General features: G+C 38.9%; 2 protein-coding genes across 2 annotated transcripts in view; both read left to right on the plus strand.

The window, feature by feature from the left end:
• The first annotated feature begins 183 nt into the window (after positions 1-183).
• On the plus strand, positions 184-11,994 carry ndnl2 (necdin-like 2). The gene is made up of 11 exons (XM_039671331.2): positions 184-280; positions 522-584; positions 733-846; positions 1,763-1,826; positions 1,960-2,039; positions 2,162-2,256; positions 5,421-5,500; positions 5,607-5,649; positions 5,739-5,801; positions 10,098-10,212; positions 11,815-11,994. The coding sequence occupies exons 2-11, from the start codon at positions 534-536 to the stop codon at positions 11,899-11,901; spliced, it is 792 nt and encodes a 263-aa protein (XP_039527265.2). The 5' UTR covers positions 184-280; positions 522-533; the 3' UTR covers positions 11,902-11,994.
• Positions 11,995-13,022: 1,028 nt separating this feature from the next.
• Positions 13,023-27,954, plus strand: part of smc1al (structural maintenance of chromosomes 1A, like) — a 46,859-nt gene continuing 31,927 nt past the window's right edge. Inside the window, exons 1-9 of the mRNA XM_039671327.2 lie at positions 13,023-13,425; positions 14,621-14,809; positions 17,810-17,922; positions 20,626-20,829; positions 20,907-21,145; positions 24,162-24,420; positions 25,567-25,707; positions 25,792-25,874; positions 25,970-26,069. Of these exons, the coding sequence (XP_039527261.1) occupies positions 13,317-13,425; positions 14,621-14,809; positions 17,810-17,922; positions 20,626-20,829; positions 20,907-21,145; positions 24,162-24,420; positions 25,567-25,707; positions 25,792-25,874; positions 25,970-26,069 (1,437 nt within the window). The 5' untranslated portion in view covers positions 13,023-13,316. The remainder of the gene's footprint in view (positions 13,426-14,620; positions 14,810-17,809; positions 17,923-20,625; positions 20,830-20,906; positions 21,146-24,161; positions 24,421-25,566; positions 25,708-25,791; positions 25,875-25,969; positions 26,070-27,954) is intronic.

Consider the following 27,954-nt stretch of genomic DNA (forward strand, 5'->3'; position numbering starts at 1 on the left):
AATCTTTGTATTTTTTGTTATTTGTCTAGGGACTACGGATGTAAATTAGCCCTGTGGCTATAATCCGGCATGTTTACGTCTGTTTTGTTGTCTCAATTCAGAAGTTCATTAATGTGCATTGTCCCTATCAAATAAATAAATAAATAAATAAATAAATAAATAAGCGCTGGCGCTGTTGTCCAGCAGATGGCGGCGGTGCGACGAGGATCAGCTTCATCAGATGCAGCAGAAGAAGAAGAAGAAGAACCGGGAAACTGCGCTGATAGAGCATCACTGACAGGTGAAAACAACTGCTTTAAACATATTAACCTGTATTGTTATTATTATTTACGTAATTTATTAAAACATATATAATTTTAATGGTTTATCTAATTGAATCTGTTGTTCCTGGTGTTAATATCGTAACGCGTAACGTATTGAATTTGTAACATTCAAAATGAGAGAGACACGGAAACGTTAACTTACATGGATTTATGTGTTTGTGTTTTATTTGTGTGTGTGTGTGTGTGTGTGTTATTCAGGGACTGATCGCCATGTCTCAGAGGAGGAAACCGGTTTCAGCTTCTCAGAGCAAACCCCAGAGAGTAAGAAATCACTTACAAACGTGTAAATAAACAAAATATTCTTGTTTTAAAACTGAAGAGTAACTTAAATTCTGGATTGGTAAGAAGTTCAACACTTTTAAGAACAACAACACATTGTCAATGAGTGTGTGTGTGTGTGTGTGTGTAGCGCTCTCAGGCAGCACTGAATGAGGATGAGGAGGAGGCGTCCTTCAGCCAGGTGACGTCATCACAGGTGCAGAGGGCCCGAGAGAACTTCACACCTGACCAGATCGACCGCAAGGTGCTTCCTCGCACACACACACACACACACACACTCACTCACTCACTCACTCGTGTGTGTCAGAGCTGGTGGCTGACCATAGACATATACACTAGACCTCACCTTGGCTAACGAATGCGTCAATAGAGCCGCCATCTTGAAACAGGGGAGCCCCTCCACTTTAATGCATCAGACACAGGTCTAACGGAAATAAAATCACCATAAATCATCATGAATGCGATTTTTCTTGTTTTTTTGGTTTGTTCCAACGGTCAGACATGTATTTATTATTGATTCCAGAAAGAAAAATTATTATTATTTTTTTTTTAAAAACACTCTTCCTAGTTCAGATTTCATCCGTGAACATCATACGCTGCACAAAAGTCCGCCACCATCAATTAATTCGACGTAAAGGCAGAGATAGCAGCGTTACCTAGCTACTTCCTATGACAAGACCCCTGTTCCAAGATGGCGGCGGTTTTGACGCATGCTTAGAACCCCCAGGTGAGGTCTAGTGTATATGTCTATGGTGGCTGACGAGCGGCTGTGTGTTGACTGACGGGTCCAGTATATGAGTGTGTGTATTTCAGTGTGGCAGAGGACATGAGCTCAACTGAGTTTCAATAAACACTTCCTAACTTCATAAACTCAAACATTTTCAATGCCCCAACAAAGTTTTCTGTCTTTTAGTTTAAATATGCTTACTTATCTATATGCTAGTGTGCCCCAAAGCAACGACAAGTTTCACATACATTAGAGTCTCTCTCGATAGAACAATCTTGCGTTTTGATCATTCGGCGCTTCAGATGGTCTATCGAGTGAAATGGAAATGCTCAGCTAAAGCACACAGCCGCTCTGCAGAAACAGGATGTCATCATCATCAGCTCACGTGACATCAGTAATGTTCATCTGGACGCGTCTCTGCTTCTGTGCCCAGGTGGCAGAGGTGGTCCAGTTCATCTTGATCAAAGACCAAAAGAAGATACCCATTCGAAGAGCAGGTTTGTCTTCTATAGTCAGTGAAATACGCTTTATTAGATCCCTGTCAAAGCACTGCATTACAGTTATTCATAATAGAAATATTGTATTTATATTTTATACATATTCATTGTTTTCTGTATTTGATTTCTGCAGACATTGTCAAACATGTGATAAAGGACTACAAACTCCTCTACACAGATATCATGAACCGAGTGTGTCGAACATTTGACCAGGTACTGTGTGTGTGTGTGTGTGTGAGAGAGATGCAGGTGTTGAACACATCCACTGAAGGATCTTTATAGTGTGAATATGAGCTGAACTGAACTGTGTGTGTGTGTGTGTGTGTGTGTGTCAGGTGTTTGGACTAAAGCTGGTGGAGACTGATCCCAAAAATCACGTTTATATCCTGATCAATAAGCTAGATCCCATTCCTGGAGAGCCTGTGAGTATGTAAGTAACACACACACACACACTATGGATAAGCACTAGTATGTATTAGTCAAAAGAAAACCAAATGCAGTAACGAAGGCTTCCATAATATGAAGATAAATTCAGTAAAATAGCACAAGCCGAATACTCGAGTGTGTAGCGTTCACTGTTGGGTGTAATTAATTACTAAGTAATTAGTTACTGTAATTTAATTAAATTTCCCTTGAAAATGTAAAGTAAGGGATTACTCTTCATTTATCTGTAATTTAATTACAGTTACTTCTGATGTAATTGAGGTAAATACTGTGTCCGATCTCACAGCGATTCGTATGCATTTTATGAGGCGTCTAAATCGTACGACCGCACTCGTACAAATTCGTATGAATTATTGTAAAATATGTATGAAAAAAGTGTGAAATGTCATTAGATCAGACATAAAACAATAGTATGTATTGTCTGATGTTTTTATAATGTAACCTTCTCCAATTTGGTCAGTTTAATGATAATTCATGCAATTTTATAGTATTTATTTGAAAGAATTAAATCTATCCTTGTATTATTCAGCTGGGTGAGATTGATATGGGATTTTGAAAGTAATTAGTAATTAAAAGTAATTAAATAATTGTAATTAGTACAGTAATCTAATTACACTGTTGAAGAGGTAATTAGTAGCTAGTAATTAATTACTTTTTTAGAGTAACTTACCCAACACTGGTAGCGTTATTACCCAGAGTTCAAGGACACCTTTGCATGAAAACGATGAAAACTGAAACGTTTTTCCTTTATTTGTGAACAGAAGGGAACGTTTTCTCAATGATCCCCGTTCACACGGATCTACAAAACCAATTAAAACTGTGTGTTCATGTCAGGCCAGGAGTCGGCGATGTCCCTGTGTGAAGACACGCGTCACCTGGAGTCTGAACCAACGTTATAATCGTTAAAACCAACAAAAAAAATGAAAACTAGATGGGAAAAACATATTTGTTAACTGAAATAAAAATCAAAACGAGGCATTACAAAAAAAACGATAACTACAGTAACTAAAACTGTAATGTGTGTTAGCAAAACTAACTAAAATAAAATAAAATTATAGATCAAATGTCCGTCTTTGTCAATATCTTTCATTAACGCTATTTAAAACACGCAGTGTATTCATTAAGCATTTCCTTTTCCTGCTCCCCCTCCGCCTCTCTGTTACATGCATGCACGCACACCTAGCTTTTTTCCAACCCGCGGGTCCGAGATATATCCAGCTGCATACCAGCAGCACCACCAGTTTCAGAACCGGAAGTGAAGGAGGGGCGGAATTATTATTATTGCTTGCATTATAATTATTTTAGCAAGCATGTAAGGACAAACCGGGCCTTGAGTTCCTCATTTGATACATTGTAAGTTAAATTTAAACAAAATTGTTGTGATAAAACAGGCCTAGCTTGGGTTGAATTGGTCCTTTTGTATAGATTTTTAACAAAATAATGCCGAATTTTTTTTTTTTTAGATTTTGACATTATTTTACACGAAAAATGCATGCTGCACATGTTCTTGCGAAATAAAGTATATTTTATAAAAAAAATACCCATGCTTTTTTAAATTATTTTTTATTAAACAATCAAAATCATCTTACAAATACATCTTCAATATCAAAACAATTTAAGATTTTTGTAAACACAATAAAGAAATAAATAAATAAATAGAACATAAAATATCACAGAGGTCTAATGATTTATCAGATTGTGTATAATTTTGAAAACCTCCAATGATTGTCTTGTTTTATGTCTTTCAAAGCTTTATTATACAAAGTTAACTCCTTCATAAAAACCAAAAAACAAAGGTCTTATCTTCCTAAATCTACCCGTATGTATAAACTGCTTAGCTAAAATTATTAAACTGTTAGTTTCTGGTTGAACCAGGCTACATTGAAATGCCCATAAGTTTCAAGTATTATAGGCGGGTCCCGCTTTTATGAAATTATTTGGCCCGCCCCGCACCCGCGACCGCACCCGCGACCGTTAAATAGACATAGTAGCTACTTGGCATTGAAAGTGCTTGGAAACATCGCCCTGTAAACTGGCAACAACAGACGATTATGAATATGAACCATAAATCAGGTCATATTAATAAACATGTTCAACATTTACAAAGCAGCATTTATATTCATCTAATAGGCTAAACCATTTTTTTATTTTGACCCCCCACAAATATGTCTTGACATGCTGGAAGTGCCCGTTTTGTATATTTTTCACATGAGTTGCACTTCGGGTAGCCGAGACTACTGTTGTCTCCTGCTGCAACTACTTATGAGAGCCGCTCCCTAACATTAGATTTAGCAGCCTGACCTTTTTTTCTTTTGATCATGTATATTCCCGACCTCAATTTCTCCCGCACCTCGTCTTCCATCTTCACTTTTATTTCTCAGTTGTTGGTGGTGTTGTTGTTGTCGAGGCTGGCGGCGGTCCTTGGCGCACCGCTTTCGAGTTACGTTGCTACGGCAATCGTATTGTAACCTTATCAAATAACCTTATAAAATATGAAAATAGATATTTCCAAATATTTAATATAGGCTGGAAATTGCAAGCAACATACATGGATAAAAAAAAAAATTAATTAATGACCCGCCCCGCAAATAAAGTGACAATTTAGTTACGAGTCGACCCGGGCATCACTAACACACGCACACACACACAGGCCCTCCGTGCACACCGTGTCTCCATGAAAACGAGAGTTCGATGTTGAAAGCAAGTTCACGAAAGGTTGGTATCTCGTGAACACCTTTACACAATCGCACATTAAAAAGTGGCGTAAAAATATTTTAAATTGAGTGTGTTAGTCGACCCGAGAAGCGATTGGGCCTTCGTTAGAAAGTTAACTAGTCGCAAGTGCGCAAACCCACTTTAAAAACTAATCTAAACTAAACTGAATTGGAAAACAAAAAATAAAAATGAAAACTAATGAAAAATGCAAAACTATAATAACCGTGAACATGTTTTCATGGAGACGATAACTGTAAAGCTGTTTTGAAAAGTGTGTGTTTTCAGGTCGCTGTGGTGTGAATGAACGGCCGCCTGCTCAGTAGTGCTGTACAGCGCTTTATACAACACACACACACACACAGGAATAACTCCATATGAACCAGTGTTGTGAGATCCACACACACACTAGTCCAGCTGTTCCTTCTGTCCTCACAGGCGTTCTGTGAACCCGAAGAAGGGTCTGCTGTTCGTCATCCTCAGTATCGTCTTCATGAAGGGTGGAGTCATCAAAGAGAGTGAGACACACACACACACACACTGCTGATCACTCACACACACACACACACACACACACTACACCACTGCTGATCACCTTCTGGTGTGTGTTCATGAATGCTGTAGATCTGGTGTGGAATACACTCAAGAAGCTGCGCGTGGATCCAGGGTTGGTGTACTACAAGATCCTTTTGGAAAAAATGATTGAACTGATTACCTTTTTTTCTTGTTTAATAAATCACTCGTGTCTCCTCACAGGGAGAAGCATGACGAGTTTGGTGATGTAAAGAAGGTGGTCACAGATGAGTTTGTACGGCAGAAGTGAGTGAATGTGTCTTTTTTTGCAACAAAATGATTGGTTTTCTTTAACCCCTTAACTGTCACCGTCCCGGTACCGGGACGCCTAACTTTACTTCACTATATTTCTATTAAATCCTAATCTAATTATGACAAATTATATATCGTTGGAAAGGTCTAAGACTTCTAAATAGATATTCTACCCCTGTTTTGTGTTAAAAATTATGTAGGAAGAGTAATCGATGAATTTATGACAAGAGTGCACCTCAAAAAATCTGCATCATAACAGGAGTTTTGACCTTTGTCACAAAAGGTCGATGCACCCACTTTTAATCATTGAAACTTCTGTTTTTATGCTAAAAGTTCATAATAAAACATATAATCTAGTATTTTTCAATAAAAAATAAAAATATATAGAATAATATTATCCTCTAAAAATGATAATATTTATATTTATTATCCTCTAAAATATTCTATTATTTTTTATCGCCTTTATCACATATTTTAGTAGTTATAATAAATTAGGTATCATTTGAAAGCTTATAAACTCAGAATTCATCGTGTGAAAACTGTTTTATAATTGAATGTTGTGTTACTATTGAAACGGTACTTATTTTATCAGGCTCCTCCCCTTTTGGGCGTCATTATATTTCATAATTTATGATCAAAACCTTTTCTAATCTTTACAAACCTGATATAGTCTCAAGGTTCCAAATTTTGTGACAGAATTGATATTTGGACAGAAATGTATTAATTTGTTAAGGCAAAATGTATTCAACTAAATTCAATGGCACCCGGTGGTTTTTTTTTGGTACTACGCCTAAACAAAATCTCATGGCAACTTCAATTTTTGTGATATCAACTTTAAATTTGGAACATAACTTGATAAGATTTATGGCTTTGATTTTATAGAAATTTTAGAGTAAAAAATATTTTGTAAAATATATATTTTATATAAAATAAAAAATATATAGTACAGTATATTTGATTTACTGTAAATTTAAACTTCCATAACTTTTTCATACTTTCAGTTTTTGATGTGTTTTCACTTCAGCAATAATCTGCTGAGTGTTTTCTTTAAAACAAGACCAAACTTGGGTATATTACGAAGTATTCTTAAATTACAACCATTTAAGTTTGAATAGTGCATTTTAACCCCCATTCTCAAAAAGGGGGGTGACGGCTAATGGCTCTTTCAGACTGCACGATTTTCAAAGTAGTCGGGTCGCTGCTCTTTTCACACTGCATGACTATCTTGGCCAGCATTCAGTCGCTGCTGTGTTCACACTGGACGATGGATCGGCGACAGAAGGTTTCACACTGCATGACTTTAGAAAAATCGCCGACAGACTCTGTCTAGCACGCTGCACGCAAACTACATTTCACAACAAACACGCGTGAGATATGAAAAGGAAACAACGCGCGACACCACACGTGCAAGACCGGAGTTCTCACGTGAGACTTTTTTTTCGACCCGGTTGTGGTACAGCTGGTGAAACAGACACGAGTGCTCCTGCCAAATTTCTACTCATTTTTCTTCCATTTATTGTGTCCAAATAGACCCAGAAGAAGCTTTTTTTGTTGAAACAATGCCATATCATGTTGATATGTGATCTATAACTCCTCCCCGAACTCCCTGCTGCTCTGTATCTTGCTCTCTCACTGGCTGCCGGTGATCGCCGATGTAGTTTTCAGTCAAAACACTTTTCACACAGCAGGATTTTGAATCGCCGACAGGTCCAGATATTTAGCATGTCAAATATCTCACGGGCGTCGGCGACTCGGCGGTGATTCTCTCAGTTCGCGTCTTTGTTCATTCACACTGCGTGATTGTCACTCGCGTGAACGAGCGCCGATTTGCCTGTGATTTCGGGCATTTGTCGGCGATTTCTCAAAACCTGTCGGCGAGCCAAAATCGTGGCTAAAATCATGCAGTCTGAACTCGGCATAAGGGGTTTAATGGTGTGTGTTTCCCAAGCCTCATTACTCATTAGTCGTGTTTCTACTGTCGGGCCAAAATCGAGCTGCTAGTGTGTGCCAGTGTTTCCACTGTCCCTGGGCCTCATCTGTGCCTCATCGGGGCCAGCGGCCGAGGGAGGGGTTGGCCCGCTGAATACCACAGTCCAAAAGTGGGCCGACTGGCGCTTGAGTGGTCATAAACAGAGGCAGTGTTTATCTGAGTCAGGAGACGCTCAACACCACTGCTCATTTCCCATGTTATCGTAACAGGCTACCAGCTAACGTCAACATTTAAGACATTTTGAACAATTTTCAGCTCAACTCACTTTCAGACACCAGCGAGTGTAATAACGTCTTTGATGGGATTCTGATCACAGTATGAGATGGAAATTCATAGAAATGCCCACTCTTGTTTAGAAGATGTTTAGAAGAATGTGGGTGATCAGACTGTTGATGAGAAATGCTCACTCTTTCTAAAGGAATGTGATTTTTCTTTTTTTTTTAATGGAGTTACGTGAGATCATGACTGTGATCGCAAATAAATAGAAGCATGTGCAACTGAATAGGTATGTGTTCGCTGTTTATATGAAATGGTATAACCAGTTTGATTCGGCACTATTGATGGGCACTCACTGTAACGTTTTTTATTGTAAAGCATTGGTCAAATGCTGGAGTCATAAGTCTGTAAGTATAGAGCCTGCGTTCGCTTCGGTCATGCTCGTGTAGTGAGCTAGCTAGTTTGGTGAGGTGCTGTGGTGTTCTCTGGAGGTGTTTAGGGTGTGCTTCAGGGCTACTGGCCCGACAGTGGAAACACAGCTGGATGTTGGAGGACTCACACCGGCCCCACAGTGGAAGAGTGTGTATTAATGAGCACAGGAGTGTGTAAGAGTGTGTATAGAGGGAATGCATTTGACACGTGACTTTCCCGCGTGACACCCCCCCTCAGCCTGACCGAGTGGCAAAAGATCTGCTGCGTGACTGGATTTAATAGGGGAAAACTGCGGAAATGCGACTAAAAGGAACAATTTGATCAATTTAAACTAAATGTTGGACTCAATATAGTGTTCCTTACAACTCACTAAAGATCCATGGATATTGACATGCAGCCGGGAATCGTGTTGCCTGACATTTATGTTTGCCTGATTTCGACACCGGGGAAATAAACCAACACCTAAACGTAAAGCAAATTTGCCTGTGAACGCTTTATATAAATATAATATAGGTAGGTCTAAATCCGGGTGATCACTCATATCAGTGTTATATTATATATAGCCTATATATATCATCATATCGTCCAGCCCTAAAACTTTTTCCAATAAAAAAAACAACTTTTTTTTTATTAAAAAACATCCAATAAAGCAGAATATGCAATGATAAATATTTAATTGATGAGCTGATGATGTATATAACAATACAAAATATACGGGTATGGTTTTCCAGCTAAATTTAGCATATTGACACAAAATGATAACTGCAAATCCACCTTTGGCTGACTGGAGTCCAGTTGTTTCGATCCATTTGCTCCTCTTTTCATAGCAGTCTGTACAAATATACCTCCGATGTTTCGTCAAATCTAGTTGTAGGCCTGCAGTCAATCGCAAAGCTCATTCCCACTTTATTTGTGTGTGTTGTGTTTGTTTTTCGCGCCATTCACTCTGAACACATATACAGCCGCTCAGTGTTTTTGCCACTCACTGTGAGGAACTGCAGGCACTCCGGCCGACGGTGACGTCACGCGCATTCCCTCTATTAATGAGCACAGGGCCCGATGCCCCAGAGGCCCGGGTAAGGTGGTGTGTTCAGAGCCGCTGTTCCTCAGACCATGAACAGCTGGTTTATATCACACCATAGACTATACAGGGGTCCAGCAGAGTGAAGACAGAACAGATTCATGATCTTCATCAGATGACTCCTGACATGCTTGTATCTATGACTAACCATAGTGTCTGGAGAGATGTGTTAACGAAATGAGTACTTTAGATAGAGCCTAGTGAGTAATGGTTAGAGGAATAGTTCACTTAGAAATGAAACTCCTGTTATCATTTACTCACCCTCAAGATGTTCCAACCCTGTACAAGTTTCTTTCTTCTGCAGACCCGAAAGGAAGATGTTTTGAAGAATGTGTGTAACCAGACCGTTGATGAGAATAAATACTATGGCAGTCAATGGGGTCCATCAACTGTCTGGTTACCCGGATTCATCAAAACAGCAGAAGAATGAAACTTGTATATCTTTGAAGAAACAACTTGAGAGCTTGTAAATAATGCGGGAGTATTCATTTCGAACTCTAGCCCTCTTCTGACAACACAAGGGCTGAAGCTTGACCGCTGCTCACATTGAGGCGTGTCACGTGTGCTGCAGGTATTTGGAGTATGTGAAGATCCCTCACACGGAGCCGGTGGAGTTCGAGTTTCGCTGGGGTCTGCGGGCGGAGAAGGAGGTGTCCAAGCTCAAGATGCTGGAGTTCGTCGGAGAGGTGTGTGTGCAGAGTTCCTCAGGGAGGGGATCAGTGTGTAAAAAGGGGCGTCTATCACTATTATGACACTATATTATTATTTTTGAGAGGGACACTAGCTTCATCATTTTGAAAATGAGCAGGGCTTAAGCAGTATTCATTACTAAAAGACTTTTATAGGTTCACATCCAGTCATTTTGGCCACACTCACCCTTGTTTAATATTAATAAGACAGGGGTTTTCAAGGAGTAGGGCTATATATATATATATATATATATATCCTGGCAATTGATAGAGATTTTATTATATTGTTCATAAGTGTAGTATGTACTCGTGCAGCGCAGGACTGCTTAAAGCTACTGACACGCTAGAGTAGTTGTAGGTGCGCGTTTGTCTTATTTTTAGATCCATGGTTTGATATTAGACAGATTAAAAAAAAAAATGCAATGTCCATACTTTAAAAAGGTTAAAAGGGTCAATTTATTGTCCATCAAATCCATTGAAGTCCATCACGGTCACATGGGTGAATGAGGAGCTAAAGGGCGGGACATGCTCTAAACCTTGCAGGAGAAGTGTATTCAGTGCTGACAGGCAGCTTTCTGTGCGACACACACTCCAAGTGTGGCAGAAAGACGCTTCTCAGGCAGTGTGTGTGAACCTTAATGAGTTCAGTGGCTAATTGCGCTTGAATGCTGAAATACTTGTTCAGCACCTATTTATCAATCACCATTATACCCTTCCTTTCTGCAATCTCTTTATCATCTCAATCTTTTAAACTCAGTGCTCTCCCCTAATATCTGCACCTTTGATAAATACAAGCTAAACACAGTCAGCCTATATAGATTTTAACCCATGGATAACTTTTTTTTTTTTAACTAAACTATTTACTTTTTCTCACAGTTTGTCATTTAAATACTATAAATAATATATTATTATATACCCTAATACCACCACTGTGCCTTGTAATAAATTAAGCTTAATCAACCTTTTTCAAATGTATTGTCCCAACTGTTACATTTTGGTCTTTTCACCCCTGTTGTTTGCATCTGTTGTCTATTAGCTAGTAAACAGACCCAAAGCACGTTGTTTTGCACTGGGTCTTTAAAAGAAGGCCCCGTTTACACGATGGGAAAACGCAGATATTTCTCTCATTTACACGAAAACGCCGCTTTTATCACTGAAAACGGTTATTTCTAAAAACTCTGAGCAAAGTGGAGATTTCTGAAAACGCCGGTTATATGTTGCCGTGTGAACTGGGAAAAACGGCGTTTTAGGTTCTCGCTTGTCGATTCTGAGGATTCTGATTGGCTTGCATGGTTTTATCCTTAACCCCTACATTGCCGCCAATAGGTTTGACATGGTTATGATGGCGCTTGATGGTGTATTTATGAGCGTGTGTGAAGGAGGGTTGGGTTATTTTTAAAAACGGAGAGGGGGAAAATATTCGTTTTGCTAAATACCCGGCTTTGTGTAAAGGTGGCCTTATTTCCCTGACACGTTCTTGACAAGGATTTACACTTAAAGTGACTGTTGGACAGCTGTGGTGATTTCTTCATGAGTGTAATGCCTTGCAGCTGAACACATGTATCTGAATTAAGAGCGTAACTGTGTGTGTGTGTGCAGCTGTTTGAGCAGGATCCTCAGAGCTGGACTCAGCAGTTCAGAGAGGCCAGCGCTGTGGACGCCAGCAGCCAGAGGACGTCATCATAACCAGCCGTCGCTGACGTCACTCGACACACACACACTCAACTCGGGTGCTTTGTATTTTTGTAAACAAATAAAGTTATTTTCTAATTCACTGCGTTCCCAGTGTCTGGTGTGGTTTGCTTCACACACACACACACACACACAAGTGTAAGTCTGCGGTGTGGACAGAAGTAAAGAAACACCTTTACACTCCACCGCTTGTTGCATCAAGCCATCCACTGATCACGGCTTCCAATACACTGACAACTGTGCTGACACTGCAATATTTATAAAATGTTAAAATAGTAATATTTAAAAATTGGTATACCTAAATGTGTGTAATGCATGTAGGGAATAAAACCCCGGCGTGGAGTGGATAAATATAGTAAAGATGAAGAACACCAGCCCATCAGAGTCAGCACGAAGCTTTCCATCTCTGCCACGTACTCACTGGCTTCAGTTTATAATTAAATATATTTTAAATATCCGAGTTATTTTCAATATTTTTGAACAAAATCCCCAATAATAATTTCCCTGCAGATATTTGATCTATCACATCATTTTGGATGATAAACAAACTTGATGACTGTACATGCTGTCATCGAAGGTGACTTTTTATTTGTATATTGGATGTTTATTTAGAATTAGATTCAATGATACAGAAACTTTGTTGGACATTTTGTTATTTCCACTTTGGTGTTATTTTTCAATGATTGTTTGTTTTGTTGTCTGTTATAGTGACTGTTACACTGTGCTGACGAGATGGGTTAATCCTAATAAATCAATTTCTATACAATCTGCAGATGTACAGTAGAGTTCTGGTAATAATGTTATGATATATATTTTGTGATGGGACCATATAAATACTCCAGAAAAGACGAAGCCATGAAGTGGCAGTGGCAAACGAGAACTTCTTGTCTTGCATTCAACTTAAATAAATTAATTATATCATCAAGTCCCAACAATATTAAGATTTAAATACTTTCTTATAGGACATCACTTCCATCTGGAGAAGAAACCATAGACAGTAAAAGAAAGAAAGGAAGGAACACACACAAACCGCGATAGCCCGGGGCTTGCTGGGGCGGTACTAAATTCTCGCGATATCCTTCATGGTTTAGAGAGTTTTAGCATCTTCTCGCGATATGTGTTGTGTTTATGGAACAGACAGTTATCGCGCGCGCTGCAGCGGGATTCAATGACCGCCTGTTTTAGTTGCGTTATAACGAATATCTCAAATATATATTGGTTTAAATTTTAGTTTTGTTCTGCTTTGCAGTGCAGGTTATTTTAAGGATATATTAGTCTGTCGTTGAATATATCTAAAGTGCTGAGAGTCGATGTTAGCCTGCTTTCTGTTTTCGTGCTAGCATTAGCCGGCGCTCTGAACAGCTTCACATTTTATTTTTTATCAAACTCTCCGGAATAAGTCATTCGCCATGGGCTACCTAAAGTTAATAGAGATCGAAAACTTTAAGTCCTACAAAGGCAGACAGATAATCGGGCCTTTCCACAAGTTTACAGCGATTATTGGGCCGAATGGATCAGGTAAGTGCTCACAGTTCGCTAATAACAACAACAACACTTTTGCTACACGTTTAGACATATTAACACATGCACACATCACTGCATTCGTTTATGACGTCCCCGTCATCTTTTGCCAAATTCTCCAACATATCATGTAATTTACCAGTCAAATAAAATCTGCATCAATGAGCCCCATGTTTGCTCTATAGTGGGTGATGGAGAAGCTGCATGTAGTGGTGGACACACTGTATGTGGTCTACATGTGGTATGAAGGTGTTTACACTTGGATACACTCTTTAGTCTTTACAAAAAATAACTCAGACCTCTTTTAATGCCAATAAAGTGATCAAGTTTTAAAGAAAAAAATCTCACTGCTTGATTTAAAGGCCACATTTACTGTTTTTGAGCCATCTATATGACTCGGTTTTCATTGCTATTATTATTAGTGTTTCCTGCAGGATTTTGTGAGATGGTTGGAGGACCTCTGAGTCTTAAGGAGGTTTACTTTGAGAGCAAAAAGGTCATCGATATCCAAAGGCTATAAGGAGTCAATATAGTTCAAAACTATACACATTTATACTTCATCTGAAAACTGAATACATAAGCTTTCCATTGATGTACGGCGTGTTAGGATAGGACAATATTTGGCCAATATTCAACTATATGAAAATCTGGACGCAAATAAGTCGAAACATTGAGAAAATAAATCACCTTTAGAGGTGTACATTTATCATGTTTGCATTAATGTTGTACATTATAGTAGTTTATCATTATATAGATTAACTACTTTATAATGTATAATAATGGGGGAATATCTTCTGTGGGTCCACTCCAGATAAAGCCAAATGTCTGATGTTACCATTGAAATGTTGCCTGCATTATTATAAATATATCGAGTGCAAGCATGTTCATCTGAAATAATTCAGAATTTTCAGCTTCAGAATCATGAATATTGTTATTCTGGTGTCTCTATTGTCCTGTGCTGTGGGTTTCAGCACCAAGTCCAAGCATTTTAATCAACAATAAATTTTTTGATATGCTTTTATTATATGTCTTGGGTATTGCAATAATATCGTATGGTGAGTTCAGTTTTGTGATATTACTGACCGTGACATGAGGGCGCTTGTGATTCTCAAGTAAATCTAGTTATCTTTGTGTGCTGTATTTCAACTGTCTTTTATTGACGTTTATCTAATGAAAGCGTTTTTATTATCAGGTAAATCCAATCTCATGGATGCCATCAGCTTTGTCCTGGCAGAGAAGACCAGTAACCTGCGTGTGAAAACGCTGAAGGATTTGATTCATGGCGCTCCGGTGGGCAAACCTGCGGCCAATCGGGCGTTTGTGAGCATGGTGTACCAGCAGGACAGCGGCCAGGACCTGACCTTCTCCAGGATCATCATCGGTACCACACACACACACACACGGCTGTGCTTTACAACACCCAGTCGTAGTTAGGGATGCACAAATAATAGGGTTCATTTGAGTATCATTTGAATTTTAGCGATTCTGGTTCTGCTTATCGATTACAATAACGTTAATAAAAGGGTCAATCATTTCGATATCAGTTATTTATTCTGTGTGTTTTTGCAAAACATTAAATTGCAGTTGAATAACATTAGAAAAAATCAGCAACAAACAGTCAGTTATAAATGACGATAAATAAACACACTTTGATCAATGTTGGCCCCTGGAGTGGAAGTGGTCTGTACATTAAGACACGTGCACACATCTTCTGTGGAAGTCTCCGGACTAAACCGCGTTTGTCCAAATGTCCATTCATGCGCACTGCCGACATGCTTGTGATTGATTGCGTGTTTGTCTGCGTCACCAACATGTTTTAAGTATGTCATGTGAAACCACGGGAGTTGAATTGAGTTTGAGTTTCTTTATTTAAAGGGACAATGCACATTAATTTGCACGAGTACAAGGTCCAACATGTAAATGTGCCAGATTAAGCCATACAGGCTAATTTTCATCTGCAGTCCCTAGCAGGTTAAACATTTAAACAATAAATACACTATTACGATACAGTAAAAATAAAAACATGATAAATACAAACACATTATTCTGTATTATGGCAACATATTTGATTAGGGTTGGGTATCGTTTGAATTTGAACGATTCTGATTCCGATTCCTTGTTTCGATTCCGGTTCCTAACGATTCTCGATTCCGATTCTTTTAAGAGGCGGGGTCAAAAAAGTTTAGCTAACCTTGCTAACCAACGGTCTTTCTGAAGGAAATACTCCTTTTGTCACAAATTTTGCAATGCATTTTGCCGAGATTTGGTTATTTTTAGAAAAGTGAAGCCTAGGGCTGTGCCATATCATACCGTCCACGATAATACCGGTATAAAATTTTACATGATAAAAAATTGTCATATCGCGATATTGATGATATGATGACGTATGGCGTATTTACGTTACTTAGCGCGTGCACAACAACACAGCAGCATGTAAGCCTCCGGATCAGATCAAGATTTAGTTCCTAAAAAGGGCGCTACTTCAATAGTATGGAAGTTGTTTGAGTACAAGAGGTCAGATCTCCAACAACACAATTTATTTTTATTTTTTTTGTCAAATATGCATGAAAACTCGTTTCACCACTTCCCTACTAGCGTACATTTTGCATTCGCCTAATCTTCCTTCAGAGTTTCCGCAGTTCGGGTACAACAGTCAACACGATTAAACTCTTTCTAAGATGATTCAATGTTACTATTATTATATTTGTAAATAAAAGGTCTATGCTTTCGCATAAAACAACTTTATCTTGCTGGACTTTATTGCTGTAACGTTAAATCATCATGTTACTTTCTACCGGCCGGGTGTCTGTTAGAGCAAAACACTAGAGTCAGAGCACTGTTGTTCATCACGCGCACAGTAACTGAAATGTAAAACTGTTAAAAGAAAGGACTCGATAAACGATTGCACAGCTAGATGCTGTATATTATACACGACGCTACGCATCAATATTTATTTACTTTGTGCTTTGAACTGTTCAGTGCGGAGTATTCGACGTGCTGCGCGTGCGCGCTGTGACTTCGTGTTGCTTCAAGCGCATCATTCAGCGCTCGGGATGCGCATAAGCGCTGTGCGATATATTGGAGCCTTTCATATCATAATACTTTTGCGCAATGAAAGATTATTAATAGCCTTTGTTCTGTCCTATCGATCATATGTTGCTGCCTCATTAAACAGCTGTGCTATACATTTTAAACATGCCTCAATTTTATAGTAGACTATGCTATATAATAATTAATCCTTTTGATTTGTTACCTTGTTTTTTTTTTCATGAATGTACAATACAAAGAGCAATGTGTAAAGTTTTACCAGATTTAGTGTTACAATTGTCTCTTATTTATTCCCCACTAAATGTTTTTTTCCCTAAATGTTCCAATTTTATACAATTATTGTATAAATTAGGTATTGTATACCTCATTTGATGCTAATCCAAAAACTATGCAGGCAGACTATTAGACATAGACTATTTTTGTACTTCAAAGTTTAGGTAAATTTTATTAGGTGACAATATTGTGCAGGCTTCTGAAGTTATTGTTAATATTGTTAATGTATTACTGTAGTTATTGTTAAAATAAAATGATAAGGAGTTATGTTATACTTTTTTTTTGCACTAATGCTGCTGCCAGCCAGCTGCAATCACCAATAAAACATTGTTTCATATATATTTTTTCTATATCGTGATAAATATCATTATTGCAAATATTCTTGAAATATCGTGATATAATTTTTAGGCTATATCGCCCACCCCTAGTGAAGCCACACTTTGGATCGCCGCCGTAAGCTACTCATGTTCGACTCACGTGGTTATGCCAACACTTTTGGTAGACGCTTTTTCGTTGGTGTTGTTCAGCTGTTTCTTCTTCCGCTCGGCGGACTGTGAATATCGAAACTAGGAATCGAAATTTTAACTTTTGAACGATTCCGGGGAAAACGAAAAGTTAGTCTCGGTTCCAAACGATACTCGATTCTCGATACCCAACCCTATATTTGATTTGTTAATAACCAATGTTTTTTTATGGATTTGGAAAATGATTTGATAGACGTGATCTTCCTTAGTTCTGTGGGTATGGTATTCCATGTATGAGCTGCTCGAAAACTGTCCAAAGCTACTTTTTTTACATGGTATTTTACAACCCCCTCTTGTGGATGAGTTTTCATGAGCTTTTTTTATGAGCCATACCATGAAAAAATTTATATACAAGTAAAATATCTACAAACTTAATCATGTTTTCCCAATTTAACAGGTCATGTTTATTTAAAAGTTTACAATGGTGATATGAATTTGACTTTATCTAACGTTTTTAAGGCCCGTTTGTAAAGTATTTCTGTAAAGACTTGTTGTATTAATATGAATAAGTAATAGCCTGCTGGTGTCCTGTGCAGGGTCCTCGTCGGAGTACCGCATCAACAGTAAAGTGGTGCCGCTGGCGGAGTACAGCGAGGAGCTGGAGAAACTGGGGATCCTCATCAAGGCCAGAAACTTCCTGGTGTTTCAGGTAATTAGAGCCGCTTCTTTATTACTGTTTCAAAGGTGGAGCAAACGGGCTTACTCTGGCATGCAGTTCTGGGCTGCACTTCTCAAAAGAAGAAGAATTTTAAAAAATGTAAAGAAATTGGCACCAATGGTCTGCTATCAACAAAATCTTTGAAAATATCGAGATATAATCTGCAATATTGCACACCCCTAATGTACAGCATTCATATTTATTTCTTCGGGTCTTACAAAGGTCCTGAAAGGCCCTGTAAGCCTGTTACTGGCATCTGCAGTTTTTTTTGTTGTCAGGGCAAGTTATCGAGGTTTAGATGTGGTGTACAGTCATTAGTGTTCAGCCGGTTCAAGTCTCTGGTTTTTTAAAGCAAAAACGCACAGAGCTTGAAGCTTGGATGGTAGGAGCTTTTTTCCTACTAGAGTTACAGGTCAGATGAGTGGACATCCACAAAGCAATGTTCCCTTCATTTTTTTTTCTAGCTGAGCTTTTTTCTATTGCGCAGACATACACCTGAAATATTCTTCATAGCTGACCTGTACAGCATAGGTAAAAACACAATGTTTGCAATATTCAGTTGTAACTTTTAACTTGAATGTGCCATTTATATTTAATTTGACCCTTGATGTAACTTATTGGTATTCAATCATATTTGTGAAAAACAAGCAGTTCACTAAATGAAGCACATTTTAGGTTATCTGATATTTTTTTCCAGTGCTGTTAACTGTACAGTCTTTACCAAGAAATACTGTGAAAAATAATTTACAAAAGCTTCTGCAGGACAGTTAAATTCTTTACAACGAAAGAATATAGTAAGAAAGAATTACACTGAGATGGTTTGGGAAAACTATAAAGTGTTTTTGTACAGTCAATTAATTGTGTACAGGAAGCATTAAACCATCAGAGATAAATGATTGTTTGTTGCTTATGATCTTCCAATATTTTCTTTATCAGGGGGTTTCAGACTTTTTAATGGCAATGAACCCTAAACAACACCCTTGTGAGGTTCTTTATTTATTTATGTTGATAATATAATAAAATATTACCTAAACAATACCTTTGTGCGATTCTTTATTTAGGCTCATAATATAATACAAAAGAGGCCTAATATAATAAGTATTTGAAGTGATATATCAGTTTAAATGCTTACATTTTTTTCATATTATATTGTTATAATATGCAAACAAACTGAAGCATTTAAATAGATCCTGTAATAGCTAAATATTTTCAAGATGTGAACTCTTTAATAGTAATCTAGCCATGCCTGAAACTCCCCCCGCACACAAAAACATCGATTAAACCAATGAAGTATTTTGAGTTTAGGTGGGAAGTCGAAATACATCACTCCCTCATTCCGACTCCGAGGTCTTGACTGTGGCATTTCTTTGAGGTTTAGAGTCCAGTGGGTTATTCCTGTAGTTATTGTTTCTTTTATAAATTGAATAAAGACCTGTGTCTCGTATTATGTCCAAACGGTCAGTGTACTTGCATTCGTTTTCCCTTATTTAAAACGAAAAATAAACGGTTGTATTTTTAAAACACAAAGTTGAACACCAAAAATATCATTTGAGCTGTACACCAAATGCTGCGCAAAATTTAAAAAAAAAAAAAAGATCCAAATATTTGTTTGACTTTTGGCACCTTTACACCACTTAACTGTCACCGTCCCACAGGTGGGACGTTTGCCACTATATTTTTAAAACAATAATATCTTAGTAAATACCTTAAATAATATTGACAAACTATATATCATTTGAAAGCTTACAATCTCTAGTTTCCATATTTGGTGACTGATTTTCAAAATATATTACAGAGGAGCCATAATTTATCAATATAAAACAAGAATATTTTCATACTCATAAGGCGTGTTCAGACCTTTATTTTAAAATAGCAGTAAACATGAAAAATCATGAAAAAATGGTAGAAACCTCAGTTTGTTTTCATGGCAAAAGTTCAAAAGATAGAATCCATTCAATTATTTTGGAAAAAAAGGTCTGAAAAGTTTGAAATATCAAGAAAAAAATAATAAATTCACCATTTGTGACGCGTCAGCTAGCTATGACTTACATGCGTGTTCTTTGTATGTGTTTCTTAGAGGTTCAATTCATATCAAAATCTGCCAAACTTCCCATGCTACTTCTGAATAGGATCTCTACTTCAGAAATTGTATGAAAATTGTGAAAATAATGGTTCATATCACTCAAAACACGAATGGAAATGCAGGCGCCCTTATATGGGCAGTAATGGAGTCTGATTGTGCCCTAGTGAAAAAGTTTGGTACTGCGCTCAAACAAAATCTTACTGAAAGCTCATTTTTTGATGTCTCATGTCTATTCAAAAAAGGGGGGGGGGGGTGACAGTTTAACAGGTTAAACATTTAAAATATTCACAAATTATTATGAGAAAAAATGTAGATATTACTGGTTTTCTGAGGCCAAATCACAACCTGGAAATGATATTTTCCCCGCAATGATATTTTCTACAGAAAGGGGATGCGAGGCTATAATAAATGTGTCTGTAAAAATAACCAGGCATTTTAATTGTTTATTAATAAACTATTGTTTTCCTAAATATTAAAACATATCTCCATCTCCGGATGCACCTTTACAGAGAAATGAGGCAGACGCATAATGAGGCCTTCAGTCCTTTGATTATTTTCAGGGAGCATTAGCAGAGCGTGCTCAGTGTAGATGTGCTGCTGTTCTCCCACAGGGTGCGGTGGAGTCCATCGCCATGAAGAACCCTAAAGAGAGAACCGCTCTGTTCGAGGAGATCTCTCGCTCCGGAGAGCTGGCGCAGGAGTACGACAGGCTCAAGAAGGAGATGGTGAAGGCCGAGGAGGACACGCAGTTCAACTACCACCGGAAGAAGAACATCGCCGCCGAGCGGAAGGAGGCCAAGCAGGAGAAGGAAGAGGTGTGCTAGTTTCCTCAGTGCAGAACTAATGTATTTGTGTGTGAGAAAGCTGACCAGCTGTGTGTGTGTGTGTGTAGGCGGAGCGGTACCAGCGGCTGAAGGACGAGGTGGTGCGCGCGCATGTGCAGTTACAGCTCTTCAAGCTGTACCACAGAGAGTCCGAGATCGAGAAGCTGAACCGAGAGCTCGCCCACCGCAACAAAGAGATCGACAAGGACAGGAAGCGCATGGACCGCGTGGAGGACGAGCTGAAAGACAAGAAGAAGGAGCTGGGCCGCATGATGAGAGACCAGCAGACCATTGAGAAGGAGATCAAGTGAGTCTGAGTGTTCAGATGCCTTTCGCTCAGTCAGGACACGAGCCGACGAGAGAGACACCTCGTGTGTTGATTCCAGTTTTGAAGAGAAACCCACCTATAAAGGCCACCTGTCTGTGTAGTAGGGTTGGGTATCGTTTGAATTTGAACGATTCTGATTCCGATTCCTTGTTTCGATTCCGGTTCCTAAAGATTCTCGATTCCGATTCTTTTAAGAGGCAGGGTCAAAAAAGTTTAGCTAACCTTGCTAACCAACGGCCTTTCTGAAGGAAATACTCCTTTTGTCACAAATTTTGCATTTTGCCGAGATTTCGTTATTTTTAGAAAAGTGAAGCCACACTTTGGATTGGCGACGTAAGCTACTCATGTTCGACTCGCGCGGTTATGCCAACACTTCCGGTAGACGCTTCTTCGTTGGTGTTGTTCAGCTGTTTCTTCTTCCGCTCGGCGGACTGCGAATATCGAAACTAGGAATCGAAATTTTAACTTTTGAACGATTCCGGGAAAAACGAAAAGTTAGTCTCGGTTCCAATCGATACTCGATTCTCGATACCCAACCCTACTGTGTAGTGTATATAATAAACTAAAAGAAAAGTTACATATCATTTTCTGGCTAGTTTATTTTATAACCGGCTCTCGACTAAACTCGGACACACAGTCACATGCTCACATACACTGTGACGGTTCTGTCCAGGGTCGGCGCTATGGTGGGGCATTCGAGGGCCGTGCCCCCCCTAGCGCTCATTGATGCCCCTCCTACCACAGTTTCTAATACAATGCTAAATCATAAATCAGATGTAGGCTATACAATACCAAATGTCCAGCAATCTATTTGAATAGCACATTGTGTTTAATTTGTTGTCTAATTGGATTTAATGTGTTGGCGCCAAGAATTTTCACATGCATCCCATTCTATTTTTTATCGCAAGTGTTGTTGGTCCAGTGGTAGAAATTTAGACTGGCATGCATGATATTGTGGTTTCGAGTCCACACTCCTGTAGATATTTTTTTTCCCCATCATTATAACCGATTATGTTTATCAGTGGTTGTCAAGCAGGGACATGTTTGAGTGCATTTTACTTTGTGATTTCACCGGTACGAATGGAGATTTCGCCGCAACAGATCAAGCGCGCGTCCGTGTGAAGATGTTTATTGTGGCAGCGCGAGACACAAGAGAACACTTTATCAGCACCACAGATCGAGTCAACGAGCACTTTGATCACTTGATTTAAAAAACAACACATTTCAGCGTGCTAAATCGACTCTTATTTAACAAATGAATGCTCTGTAAACCGGATATTTATTTGTATTGGTACATCCGTGCCGCGAGATGTATAAAAGTGCTGGGACAACATCGACCCTGGCAAAAAGTGGTGGGGAAATTCGCAAAAAATAATTTTAAATAATAATTATAATAATAAAAGGTGTTTCGCTTTTTTTTTTTTTTTTTAATTATTTTTTTTTTTTTTTGCTTAAACGGCAGTGCCCCTCCAGTAGATCTGCTCTGGCGCCGACTCTGGTTCTGTCCCCGCCTGTGTTCATTCTCAAACCGTACAGTTTGCCGATAGTGCTGCGCGGATCATAATGTGTGGGTCGGGCGGGCCAAGAAATAAAACACAACATGCCGATTAATCGAGGGTGGATGACGGATATATCATAAATCATTATAGACCATTTCACAAGATGTAAACAACACTGGTCCAGAAGCACTTCCTGTTTCAGTTTTCTTTATTTCACATGTAAAGAAAACATCTTAAAGATGTTTGTTTAACTTTTTGATTCAGTTTTAAATGTTCTGTTGGTTGTATTTTATCCCAGCTTTTATGTAGTGTTAAAAAACTGAAACAGGAAGTGCTTCTGGACCAGTGTTGTTTACATCTTGTGAAATGGTCTATAATGTGTTGATTTTAAAAAAAGACCCAGAGCTCATCACGGTGAAACGCAATGAACGAGCGTCACTCTTTTACCTTCTTCTTCAACAACGTAATTCTCTTCAGGGAAAACCAATCAAGGAAAACATCAGGTCATTTAATACAGTCGTAATTCTCCATGTAAATGATTTATTTTGATTGGTAACAGCCTAGTGTCGTCTTATTCTGATTTAATGTTATATTTCAAGTTATTTACTGTTAAATTGAAAATGTATGTTTTACAATTTGCAGTATGACGTTATCCATTGCTAAATTATGACTCTTCATAGACTAGCTAATCATAAAGCTAGCTAATGCCACTATCATCAGTCTGTTCTGTTGTAACAATAAAAGAAACAAGTTTCTTTTTAAAATGCATTATCATATTATTTCAGTTAAAACTCAAAAATAACTACAAATAACTAATGTTAGGGAAATCTGTTAATGTCTTGTTGCACGTTTCTGAATTATTATTTTTTTTAAATATCGGTCGACATATCGGATTTTAAAACCAACAAATATTTGAATCGGTATCAGCCTTCAAAATCCTTTATCGGTCGGGGTCTAAGTTCAACTATGAATATGTATAAATTAGGGCTGTGCAAAAGTTAATTGCGATTAATCGCATCCAAAATAAAAGTCTGTGTTTACATAATATATTTGTGTGTGCTGTATATAATTATTTTGTATATATAAATACCTATGCATGCATGTATATATTTAAGAATTATTTGCACTTAAATTCTGTATATATTTATAAATACATAATCTATATTATATTTTGTATATGAATAACACATTTTCTTAAATATATACATGCATGTGTGTGTATTTATACATACAACATAATTATATACAGCACACACAAATATATTATGTAAACAGACTTTTATTTTGGATGCGATTAATCGCAATTAATTTTTGCACAGCCCTAGTATAAATAAAAACAGCTTAAAGACGAACAAAAGTGTAGAGCCCTGAGCTCTTGCAGAATTCACCAGGCAGAAATTAGTCCATATTATTTATAAGGATGCTCTGGAGATCTCTAAATGATCGCTGCTCCGCTAGCTGTGAAGTGTAAATGATTGTGTTTGCCATGTTGACAGGGAGAAGGATGCAGACCTCAATCAGAAGAGGCCTCTGTACATTAAAGCCAAGGAGAACACAGCTCACAAGATAAAGAAGCTGGAGGCGGCTCGCAAGTCTCTGCAGAACGCCCAGAAATGCTACAAGAAGCGCAAGGCCGACATGGACGAGCTGGACCGGGAGCAGGGGTCAGTGGAGATGGCCCGACAGGAGTTTGAGGAGCGCATGGAGGAGGAGGCCCAGAGCCAGGGCCAAGATCTGCAGCTGGAGGAGAACCAGGTACATCATCCCAGCGTAAACGCTCCCCACTCGACACATCCACTACACAAAGCCTCGTACCGAACGGTTCAATACGAATACGTGTATTGCTCAACATTGCAAAAAATTGTGTTGCTAGTAGAAGCCCCAGAGCGGGGGGTTTATTATTATGAAGAAAACTGATCCTAGAGCAGCAGCTTTCCCCTCTAAAAGCAACTCGCGGAAGTCGACCCGCACACAGGTGAATGTCATGCTAGTTAAAAACTGTGTTTAGGCCCCAGCTGGTCCTGGATCTGTGCAGACGGCTTGCATTGTAAAAGTACCCTGCGTCCCAATTCGCACACTATCCGTCCTAAATAGCATTCGAAAATAGAATTAGTGCGTCCCAAATCGTAGTATGTTGAAATGAGTGATTCAAAGATACCCGGATGGTCTACTTTTTCCGGTCAGAATCCGAAGTGTAGATCGATGCACACTATAACGGCTGATATTGCCCACAAACCACTGCGCGTTGGACGAAGATTCGGTTAGAACTACAAACACGAGTAAAAAGTGTTAAAAAACTACAGACACGTAGTCGATACGGAGGACGGTTGTGTAGAGAGGTTTAGATAGATAAAGAGCTTTGGGTGATTAATTATCAGTATCTAACCTGACGAAAATGAATTTATTCAATGTTGTCCACATTATATTGCATTTGCAGCAGCATTGTGAACTTTTGTAAAGACACGTTTAGCCATTACGTTTTAAATGCATCATTATATTCAAATTGCAAACACGAGGAGAGCATGAAAGACCCACAACTGGCGGGTGAACTTGCTCTCCGAAACTGTAGGAAATAAAATTAGATAGAATGGAGGATTTTAACTGTGACGAGATGATTGACAGGGCAGTTTACGGTGACAGGATGCACACAGCTGTCCGTTAAAGATGACGTGATAGTATGTCCCAAAGCTTGCCTACTCTTTTGCTACACACTCAAAAGTATGTACGTTTTCCTCACAAAAAGAGCACATACTTTTAGGGCGTAGTATAAGTAATCGAATTGGGACGCAGCAGTAGACTTCTACTGGGGTCAAACGTAAACTTGCAGAGCATTTCCTTAAACATGATTAAACAACAGCTTCCTTAGCGTGCAATATAACTGCTGTGTGTGTGTGTGCTCAGGTGAAGGCATACCACCGCCTGAAGGAGGAGGCGAGTAAGCGAGCCGCTACACTGGCTCAAGAGCTGGAGAAGTTCAACCGAGACCAGAAAGCTGACCAGGACCGCCTGGACCTGGAGGAGAGGAAGAAAATCGAGACGGAGGTGCCAAACGTTTCTGCAAACTTCCTTTATTAAGTGGAAACTGACAAACTGTAGCTTGATTCGCTGTGATTGTTGTTGTTGTAGGCCAAGATCAAGCAGAAGATCCGAGAGATCGAGGAGAACCAGAAGCGCATTGAGAAGCTGGAGGACTACATCACCACCAGCAGGTACAAACACATCACACACACACACACACACCATCCGACCGGCGAACGGCTGCGAGTGTGTGTGCTCATGGCGCTCTCCTCGCTCTGCCCCTCAGACAGTCTCTGGACGAGCAGAAGAGGATGGAGGAGGAGCTGACCGAAGAGGTGGAGCAGGCCAAGCGGAGGATCGATGAGATCAACATGGAGCTCAACCAGGTACAGTTAGACAAACACTTCTACACACCGCTGGCATTCAGCACATGTGCACTTCTTTCATCACGAGACTTTAGTTTTAGGTTTAGTCCACAGTCTCCAGAAGGAGCCAAGCCCTGAGAGGAATGAGCCACCTGTGCTTTTTAGCTATTAACACAGATTCATTTAGAAATTCCCCAAGCCTTCATCATTTTATGAATGCAGCTGTTAGATCTGAGTCAGCCAGCATGAAATCATGTGTACTCCACATAGGGCTGTTGCGGTAACCGCAATATTGTAGTACCACGCTTCTGACAAGGCAACCGCAGAGGATTGCACGTAACCGCAGCAACCGCGATATTCACATTTTTTTATAGACCATTTCACAAGATGTAAACAACACTGGTCCAGAAGCACTTCCTGTTTCAGTTTGTAACTGTTTTCTTTATTTCACATGTAAAGAAAACATCTTAAAGATGTTTGTTTAACTTTTTGATTCAGTTTTAAATGTTCTGTTGGTTGTATTTTATCCCAGCTTTTATGTAGTGTTAAAAAACTGAAACAGGAAGTGCTTCTGGACCAGTGTTGTTTACATCTTGTGAAATGGTCTATAGTAGCCTACTGTAGACGCTGTTTAGTTTTGGTTACATTGGTTACTGAAAATGTCCTCGTTTTTGTGCACATCGTAAACTTTATTTATATAGCAACAAATACATAAATTAAATAAATAAATAAATGGCGGTAATACCGCACATCGTGCTATTGAGCCACTCAACATTACCGCAAGGGAAATTCCATAACTGCGACAGCCCTAACTCCACATCCCTGGTTCATGAACGCCATGTGACGTCATGTCACCTTTGTTTTTAGTGGTCCTCATACATTACAGATTGTTTCAAAGCAGCTGCACGGAATAAAACGGGAAAATAACAATCAATTATGAGACCAATTTAATTTCTGCTGTAAAGTCAGGGCTCTCGACTAATGGTCGGCTGATACATCGCCAATCCCGAGTTATCAGCCGATATTTTGGCTTTAAAATAAAAGCGGGACTTTTATTTTGACGGGTGGCGTTGAGAACACCAGCGCATTCTCCATCTTCATTAGTCGCCGCTCTCTCACGGCCCTCGGCCTGGCCCTGCTCGCCACACACACATTAACATATTTTTATACTCGTTAAAATACTGTAATTGGATTGCAGATTCAAGGAGTTGCAATCTTAAGTATGTTTATTTTAAATATTTGTTTTCCAATTCATTTTAAATCTTGATTAAAATAAATATTAAGCGTCATCGGTTGACCACTGCTCTCGACGGAGACCGGAAGGTTCTTGTGAGGTCCGATGGCGTGGCTGAAGGCTTCCTGTGCGTTCTGAGCGATTTAGAACCAGAAATGGTTCCATCCCCCGCTTCACATATAATGGAACTCCAAAATGGTTCTATATAGAACCTTTTTTTTTTTTTTGTAAAAGGTTCTATTGGCCAAGTACGGAACCCCAGGGTTCTATATAGAACCCAGAGGAACCCTTTTTTTAAGAGTGTATAGAACCTTTTAGGGGTTCCAAATACGTAGCGCTGATAGAACCTTTTAAGGTTCTATATAGAACCTTTTCTTCTAAGAGTGTCATGGCGTGAGAGTTGGCCGCCCTGATAAATGCCCATCCCAGTGCTTCTTTTTTGATAGTGCAACCTCTGGTGATCAGGTATTGGTCACTCCAGACCCCATGAATGTGTGTGGTGATTGTGTGTGTGTGCTGTACTGTTTCTTTGTTTGATGTATTTGTTTATTGATTGAGCTTGGGGAAAATGCTTTATAAATTCAACTTATTATTATTATTATTATTATTAAAAAAAAACATTTTCACCCACTCGACAGACTGTCCACAGCTTTTGCCAAGGTGTACATATAC

This window comes from Pimephales promelas, chromosome 20, assembly GCF_988280905.1.
Source record: "Pimephales promelas chromosome 20, fPimPro1.hap1.1, whole genome shotgun sequence".
Classification (NCBI taxonomy): domain Eukaryota; kingdom Metazoa; phylum Chordata; class Actinopteri; order Cypriniformes; family Leuciscidae; genus Pimephales; species Pimephales promelas.